Here is a 9,370-nt window from a genome sequence, read left to right on the forward strand (position 1 = left end):
TAACTAAAGTTAAAAAAAAAGAAGTCTACCACCCCAAAAACATGCATACACATCAATCAGCATTATCTTTGTCTTTACTACGCATGCGCAATACCTTTACCCTTGAAAGTCAGAGGCACAGGTGTGCCCTCATACAGAGTCTCGCGAGAAAAACACGGCTCGATGGTTTCAGGCATCACAAGCTGCTCGTCTTAGCGCTTACTACGTACTTCCGGCTTTGTCCCGGTCACATGACTTTGGCTGGGAAGGCCATCTTGCCTGTAGATTGCAGTGCTGTAGTCGGCATCGATGTGATCTGCGTTCGCTGGTGGATGCCTGTGTGGTGTCGGCTCTGTTTGGTGATCGGGGAGGCGGGTTCGGGCCGGATGGTGGCGAAGTTAGTTTCCCGCATTTCTACAGCGCGGTTACCGCCAGGCTCCGTTACCGAGTACTAGAAGGTTGCTGAAGGCCGCTCGGGTGGAGGTGAGTGCAGTGTGTAGGCCGCGAGTTCTCTATAGGCTGGGAACTGAAATGGGGGGGGGGGTTAGGGGTCTCTTTGGGTTTGTGCCCATCGTGCGCTCCCTCAGGTGATGTGTACAGTGATCGCTATACATGTGTTGTATGGCGGATCGCTCTATATACTGCAAGGTTCAGCATGGCAAGCTTGTAGAAACGACCTAACTCAGAATATAAGTACAGGGTGGGCTTAAAGTGTAAAGCTTTCCCATACACTATGCAATCTGATTGTACAATCTCCTATGTAATAGGACTCAAACAATCTGTGTAATAAATCAGACAGGCCCTTGTACTACATAGTTGCTTGTATAGTGTATGGCCAGTATAAGGGAGTACAGGTAGGTGTGTGAGCAGAATCTATTACTCAGTACAGCTCTGCCATCCACGCCGCACACATCCCCGTTTCCTCTACCTAAGGAAACCCTGTCACCAACTTAAAGGAGAACTATGGGGTTACGGCTTTTCCCCATACTTCTCCTAAGGGAAACGGGAGGACACAAACTAACGTCCTCCCGTCATCCAAAGCTCAGTATACTGAGACGCCGCAGCCGGGACAGATCCCGACATTACTGTCTGGATGCACCCAGCTGCATGAGTGACCGCTGGCTCTGCCTATCCAGAGGCAGAGCCAGCTGTACTCGAGGGGGAATCCCTGCAGGGAGATGACTGACAGTCACAGCTCTCTGCAGGGAGATGATCGAGATGTGAGCGAGCGACGGTATGTGTTCGCTCACTTCCCGATCTATTGAGCTGACGTGTGACAGTTTCATTGTCACACGTCGGCTCCAACTATGAGGTTGAGTGATTTTCACTCTCCTCTTAGTTCTCCTTTAACACATTGCAGATAAAAGCACAGAGAAGTCAGGGATTAGAAATGTTTGTTTGCAGCGTCTTTCCTGTCCATCAATTATTTGAAACTGCTCCAGGAGGGTCAGTGTTATAGCCCCGACCATTCCCTCCCTCCCTGCCTCTCCTCTTCTGGGAGTGTATAATTAGTGTCTGTGCTGCTCCAGCTCCCCTCCTCCCCACCACATAACCCTTTTCCATGGGGATGAGATAAGGGCAATACTATAGAGCAGGGGCGGGCGACTGGCCCTCCAGCTGTGCTTTGACTGCAAATCCTATCATGCATCTGCCTCTGAGTCTTGCAATGCCTCATGGGACTTGTAGTTCCACAACAGCTGGAGGGCCGAAGTTGCCCGCCTCTGTTAGTGTCACTTGAATGACAGCTGAGTCATTCAAGCTAATGAATGACAGCTTGAGTCATTCAAGCTGATAGCGCATCCTGCTTGCAAATAAACGCACACAAAGGGCATTGTGTGTCTGTGCGCGTACCTCGAGTGACGCCACCATCATTCTACTGTGTGATATATTGTGGTAGCTGGGCAGCAGCGCTCTCTGACGCACACAATGAGCATTAATAGGGTAAGTTCACTTTCACAAGTCATTTGGGAAAATGGAATAACCCGCTCAAATCGGAAACTTTGTTGAATATATTTTTCATGAATAGTCTCTTATTTTACTAAACTGCCATTTTTTTTTTTTCACAGCGCCAATCATGGGGATCAAGGTTCAGCGTCCTCGTTGTTTCTTTGACATATCAATCAACAATGTTACAGGTACAAGTCAAGTTTTGTCCTGAAAGAGGCAAGGGCTAGAGCATCTCAGTTTATCTTTAGGTTACTTTAATTTCTGTACTGGTGAAATGAAGTGAGGGGAAATCTCAATAGTCACACATCCTCCAAAAAACCTTGACCGAGAAACCAACCCCTCCTCATATCATCCAAACGTTTGGGTTTGACCTTCTCTTTAAATGACATGCTAGCGTCTTAAAAGGCTGAGGGGCTTTACTGATTAGGTATCCCTACCCAGAATTCCCTGCTGTGCACAACGGTGTTGGTGAGTTTTAAAGTGTAGGTCCACTTTTGCAGTCAGATTTGAGAAATCCCCTCCATAAGTTTGTGTGTTCCCATTCACACTCCATACCTAAATAATGATATGAAATATAAAAATAGACAACCCCCAATTCCAAAAAGTTGGGGCGCTGTGTAGAATCTATCTAACAGAATGCAATGATCTGCAAATCTCATAAACCCGTATATTATTCACAATAGAAAACATGTGAATATTTAATCTGCGAAAATGTTCCATTTTAAGAAAACAAATAAGGAAATTGGCAGCAACATGCGCCCAGTTCAAAAGCCGGCATCTCTGATGGTATGGTGCTGCTTTAATGTGCGTTTGGAATGGGCAGCTTGAACATCTGGAGAGGCGCCATTAATGCTGAAAGATATATATCCAGGTTTTAGAGCAGCAAATTCTTCCATCCAGACTGTCTTTTTCAGGGAAGGCTTTTTATATGTCACAGGAGAATGCTAAACCACATACTGCATCTATGACAGCAGTATGGCTTCATAGTAGAAGAGTTCGGGTGCTTCAAGGAGAACTATGAGGTGTGCTTTTCACTCCCCTCATAGTTCTAGCCGACCTGTGACAATGAGACTGTCACAGGTCGGCTCAGTAGATCGGGAGGTGAGCGAACACATACCGGCGTTCGCTCACCTCTCGATCCTGTCACGGCTCTCTGCCATGACAGGGGAGGGGCTGGATTCTCCCCGCTCCGATCCGCCAGCGCTGACTGTCGGAACGGGCGGGGGCGGGTACAGCTGGCTCTGCCTCTAGATAGGCAGAGCCAGCTATCAGTCACGCAGCTGGGCGGATCCCGGCACAATTGTCGGGATCCGCTTCAGCTGCGGCGTCTCAGTATACCGCAAGCTACAGCTCGCGGTATACTGAGCCTAGGGTGACGGGAGAACTCTAGTTTGTGTCCTCCTGTTACCCTAAGGAGAACTATGGGGAAAAGCCTTAACCCCATAGTTCTCCTTTTGACTGGCCTGTCTGCAGTCCAGACCTTTCACCAATTGAAAATATTTGGCACATCTTGAAACAACAAATATGACAAAGAAGACCCAGGACTGTTGAGCAGTTTGAATCCTATATCAGGCAAGAATGGGACAACAACTACACCATGGTAAACATGGCCCTGTCCCAACTATTTGGAGACGTGTTTCTTCCATCAATTTTAACATTACCTTATTTTTTTCTTAAAATGGTAAATTTTCTCAGTTTAAACATTTGACATGTTTTCTATTGTGAATACAATCTGGGTTTATAAGATATGCAAATGATTGCATTCTGTTTTGTTTGTAGATTTTACACAGCGTCCCAACTTTTTTGGAATTGGGGTTGTATTTATACCTTTTATAAGTTTCTTTGGTGAAGGCCTTTGTGTCCAGGCTACTCTAAGTAGTTTGAAAGTGAAACTAGAGGGTCAGACTGAACTTCCTCCCATTATCATCATGCAATGCCTAGAATTCTTTAAACCTTTGTCAGGACAGACGGGGGAATTGATCAAAACTGGAGCAGTTGCCTATGGCAACCAATCAGCTTCTCTCCTCAGTTTGTTCAATTAAGTTTTGAAAATAAAAGTTAGATGCTGATTGGTTGCCATGCGCAGCAGCTCCAGATTCAGATTCAATTTTGATAAATTGAAGTATAAAGCACTTAGAACTATAAGCAGCACTTTTTTAAAAAAAAGTTCTGATATGTGAATGGGAACCTGTACACAGAAACAAATATAAAATAGGTGTTCCCCCAATTTGTCTGAATAAGTGGAAATACACTAAAACAGCCCACCCGCCCCTGAGAATCTTTCCAAATGCACAACCCAGAAATCTGTCTGCCAATTCTTTCCTTGTGTTGAAGTTAAGAATTCACTTGTACATGTTCTGTACATCGCTGGTTATGTGGGAAAAGGGCAGCCATTTAATTTGAGGTTCTTGGTGGATGAATGATCATCTCCAGAAGTGAGGCAGTGGCTGGTTGGAGTCTGGAGTTTATTGCTTTTAGGAACAGGTGTTTATGTTTTGCTGGCTGGCTTCCATTTTGTTCTTTGTTATCCATGTAGCCTGGTGAAATGAGTTTCATTTGTTTCCTTTTCTGTTCTTTGTTCTTTTGCAGTTGGAAGAGTCGTCTTCGAGCTGTTTACAGATACTTGTCCAAAAACCTGTGAAAATTTCCGATGTCTCTGTACAGGTTAGTTAAAATGTTTCTAAGTTGTTTTAAAAAAAAAAAAAAAAAAAGGGAAAACACATTGAGGGGAATTTATCAAAAGTGGAGCAGCTAAAATCTGGAGCAGTTGTGCATGGCAACCAATCAGCTTCCACCTTTTTTCATTTTCAAATCCTAACTGAATAAACTGGAGAGAGAATCTGATTGGTTCTCATGTCCAACTGCTCCAGATTTTAGCTGCTCCACTTTTGATAAATCCCCCCCCATTGTCTGCTGTTGAACATGTTCTCAATAAAATGGCAGTTTCTTTTAAACTGGGGCTCTACTTTAAATGCAATCAAGTGCTGCGACCACTTAAAAGAGGTACTGTCACCTTGCTCCTTCAGGGTAACTTGCCAGAGTCTGTGTAAAGGTCCCCCTGACCCAGTTTTACTTACCTTGTTGGCACTCCATCACCACTTCTTTGCCTACAGCCAGTGTCAGCTGATGTTTGAGGATAAAGGGAGCTATGGTGTCACTCCGACGGCCTAGTGACTGGCTGCAAGACCCAAGTCACATTGTAGGTCACATGCTGCCCCATACCCCAAATGTTCTGTGGGGGGAATTTATCAAAACTGGAGCAGACAAGATCTGGAGCAGGTTTGCACTGCAACCAATCGGCTTCAGTCAGTCAAAGTATCGCAGCGCTGAACACTGAAAAATGGCCTGGCCAGGAAGGGGGTCTAAACACCTGGTCTTGAAGTGGTTAATTTTCAAATCTTACTGGAGTAAACTGAAGAGAGATGCTGATTGGTCGCCATGGGCAACTGCTCCAGATTCTGTCTGCTCCAGTTTTGATGAATTCCCCCTCTGTATTTTCACCAACTGAGGTCGTGAGGGAGCAGTGTACTGCATGGACCAGTCAACCCCAGCCTGTGACTGAGAAGAATAATGACTGCAGCCTCAATCAAGACCAGTGCAGCAGCCTGCCTTCCATTCACTGAAGAGCAAACGCTGTTGCACTGAACTATTTAGTTCTGCTTATGTAATTCCATAGTATGATTATCACTGTTGTGCACAGAGCTGAATACACTATTATAGCAAATTGTATAAGGCTATTGAAAGCTGTATTGTGTTTAAAATGGTGTACTGGTTGCAAAGTAGATGAATAAAGGTATGTTTGGAGTTACCAGCCAGTACAAGAAACAACAAAACAGCACAGCAGACAAGTAACCTGAGAATGTTATCAGGATTGAAGATGTGAAGTATGAGCGCTGCTATATCCCTGTTCAGGGACTCCTGAACTAAGAGAAATCTAGAGGCTTCCATTGCTTACCTACATCTGAAAATGCCGGTTGTATCGTCAGTGGGAAGTGCAAGTCTAGATCTTTGCATAGAATTAGTTACAGTAAACTCCCCGTTATCCGGCATCCGCGGGGATTGGTAGATTCCGGATACATTTTTAGTTTCTGGTTGCTTGACAGTTACTAATAAAATAGGTCTAACTAATGCCATACCCCCATACTATACCATAACATAAACTCTGTATTGACTTCATGATAATATTGAAATGCAATAATCAAAAGCAAATTAAGATAAATAAACACACAATTTCCAGGATAAAACATGCTGCAGAACAGAGTACACAGGGATTTTTTTTTTCTGGTTAGATGAGAGTTCTTGTTAGTTGGATACCGGATCACAGAGTTTACGTATTAAGGTATTAAAGCCATTGGGTCAGGTTAAAGGAGAACTATGAGATGAGTGCTTTTCACTCACCTCATAGTTCTAGCCGACCTGTGACAATGAGACTGTCACAGGTCGGCTCAGTAGATTGGGAGGTGAGCGAACACATGCCGGTGTTTGCTCACTTCTCGATCCTGTCACGGCTCTCTGCCGTGACAGGGGAGGGGATGGGATGGATTCCCCCTCCCCGATCCGCCAGCGCTGACGGAACGGACGGGGGAGGGTACAGCTGGCTCTGCCTCTAGATGGGCAGAGCCAGCTGTCACTCACGCAGCTGGGCGGATCTCGACATCGATGTCGGGATCCGCTCCGGCGTCTCAGTATACCGCAAGCTATAGCTCGCGGTATACTGAGCTTAGGGTGACGGGAGGACGCTAGTTTGTGTCCTCCTGTTACCCTAAGGAGAACTATGGGGAAAAGCCCTAACCCCATAGTTCTCCTTTTAACCACTTCAAGACCAGGTGTTTAGACCCCCTTCCTGGCCAGGACTTGTATGGTGACAGGCATCGCTGCCTGTTTTTAAAAAACGGGCATTTCCCGCGCGCGCCGCTCGGGGGGCGTGTCTGAGCGGACGTCTAAAGACGCCCGCTCAGATCTAGAGAGCTCGGGCCGGCCGTTTTTTTACTACGGCCGGCCCGGAGGTGGTTAAGAGCCAGGAAACTATCTTCAGAAGGGAAGGTCCACACTGGCAGCCTCCATACTTCCTCACTTCAGGTGTCTTTTGTTTAAATAACCCCATATGGGATGTGATCTTAGTACTAGGAAAGCATGGAAACTTTCTGGCTGGGATAGTTGAAAATCAAAGTATGAGATTCCTACATGAGCACAGTCTGGTCAGATCTTTTGTTTTTCATGCAGACATTCTGTAGTGACCAGTTCTCTTTAATGATGGTCTTTGATCTGAGAACCCCTGTGATGCAGATGTGATAATCCCATATATTACTGCTCTATTTACTGTCAAGAAATCCTCAAAGTGCTCATCAGTGCTTAGACATTTATTCAGTTTCAAGCTTGCCTTGTTTAAATGAGAGCGGCAGTGATAATGGAAGCATGGAGGAAGTCATCTAGGCAAAATAATCTTCCAGTGACCCTGCAAAGTGCCTACAGTTCTGACCAAAGTGAATTGCAAAAACTGATGTAGGTTGCAGTGTCGCCCAGATAGCATTAGTAGCTTACTGATTCCTTCCCTTGTTGGCTAGAATTGCTCTTAAAAGGAAATGTGCACTGAATATGGATGATATCTTTGCTGCTGAACTCCTGATGCTTGACTGCCATGCCAATCCAGTCATGAAGCAGATCTGCAGGTCAGAAGTTGTTACAGCACTTTGACATTCTAGTCTGTATGCTTGGGTCAAGTCAATGACTTGGAAAATGTCTGTGAAGGTTCTCATTCATCCAGGTTCTTTCATTCTGAATTGAGAAAGCTGGTCGGATGACCAGTGAAACGTCTTCAAGAAAAAAATACAGCAGGTCCAGTTGCCTTGACTTATTTTTTTACAGATAGTGACTAGGAAAGTATTAAAATCACTGTTAGCCAGGCAGCTAGAATTTTTGGAAAGGTCAGCAATGGTATGCCCTGTATATCTCGCTGTAAATTTTCCTCTACTTTGTTAGTGGTGTCCTAATATACCGCTAGTTTTGTATGTGTCATGATTTTATTGACACCTGGAGGACCAGATTGTGCGCTGACATTTCCATCTCGGCAGTTAGTCATTATGTGGTCCATGATTCTTGGCAAATATATAAGTTAATCTCTATTCTGTTTTTCTATTTAGGTGAGAAGGGTATTGGGAAAACCACACAGAAGCCATTGCATTACAAAAACTGCTTGTTTCACCGAGTGGTGAAGGATTTCATGGTTCAGGGAGGAGACTTTAGTGAAGGTAATGACCGTTGTTCATGTTTTTTTGCAGTTTTTACCTACAAGACTAATATGTAACATACATTGGGGTGGGCAAATTAGTATGGAAATCGGGAACCAGCAGGATGTTTTTTTTAGTTGCCAGCTCCATTGACTGCAACTATTCCAAACTTTAGGCACCAGCGGTAAATTTTAGGAGCATTGGCTCACTGGCTCGTGGAATTTGTCTAGCCCTGCACGAAGGTGATTCCTACAAGAAATACAGTCTTACAAGCCTTTTTTTGGCAGATGTTTTTAGCTCGTGTGGCACAGCATGGGTATTTTATATGTCAGTATTGATATTTCAGCCATATGGCATAAGGCACTTTAATTACAAAACCTATGACAATTGATGCATTACGTTGGGGGGTGTTAAGGCCCCGGATATTGGGTTATGACACTGTCCTAACTTTTCTTCATAGTAAATTGTACATAATAGTGCAGGGAATGCTTCAAGTAGTATTAAACTCTCAAACTTTGTTTCGTAATGAATCCAGATCAAACAAATATAAATTGCCCAGTAAAGCATTGCTTTACATTTTTGCCCAAACACTTAGAAATCATCATGCTTCTGGACAGCTCCTTCCAAGTCTTAGCTCGGCTTCCATGAACTTCCTGTCCAGTACAAAATCACAAAGGACAATCGACAACTGTTCATCTACTAGCTTGGCGGAAGGAGGGGGTAGCTTGATTTTTGCTCTGTGTGTTTGTGGAGACACACACAGCTTACTAGCACACACAAGGGTGACTGCATAGCACTCTGCTTGAGAAAGGAATCACCCTAATAAAGGATGTCAGGGTCAGTGCTCAGGGGACCAGCTGATCCAGTAGCAGCATCCATTGTAAGTGATATTTCATCAGCATTTGAAATAAACTGAAAAATCACTAAGCATGTATTTTCTTGTTTTACACGTTTGTTCTTTTTGAAGGGTAAGTCTACTATTTTTGTGTGGAATATGTATTTATTTTTTATTTGTACAATATTAGGAAATGGAAGAGGAGGAGAATCGATATATGGAGGATTTTTCGAAGGTAATACGATTCAAATGTTGTATTTAAATCTTGAAAAACAAAGTATTTAAGGTTCAGTGGGGTGTATCCAATATGTACACCCCTAGATAAAGGGGGAATTGGAAATCTGTGCTGCACTGTTTGTCGGTATGCACACTTTCACAATTG

General features: G+C 44.2%; 1 protein-coding gene across 1 annotated transcript in view; it reads left to right on the forward strand.

The window, feature by feature from the left end:
* The first annotated feature begins 271 nt into the window (after window positions 1-271).
* The window catches only part of PPIG (peptidylprolyl isomerase G), a 19,998-nt gene continuing 10,899 nt past the window's right edge, over window positions 272-9,370 (forward strand). The window contains 5 exon segments of the mRNA XM_018554594.1: window positions 272-338; window positions 2,046-2,114; window positions 4,516-4,590; window positions 8,067-8,174; window positions 9,179-9,223. Of these exon segments, the coding sequence (XP_018410096.1) occupies window positions 2,054-2,114; window positions 4,516-4,590; window positions 8,067-8,174; window positions 9,179-9,223 (289 nt within the window). The 5' untranslated portion in view covers window positions 272-338; window positions 2,046-2,053.

This window comes from Nanorana parkeri, unplaced genomic scaffold, assembly GCF_000935625.1.
Source record: "Nanorana parkeri isolate BGI_ZX_2015 unplaced genomic scaffold, ASM93562v1 scaffold165, whole genome shotgun sequence".
Lineage (NCBI taxonomy): Eukaryota > Metazoa > Chordata > Amphibia > Anura > Dicroglossidae > Nanorana > Nanorana parkeri.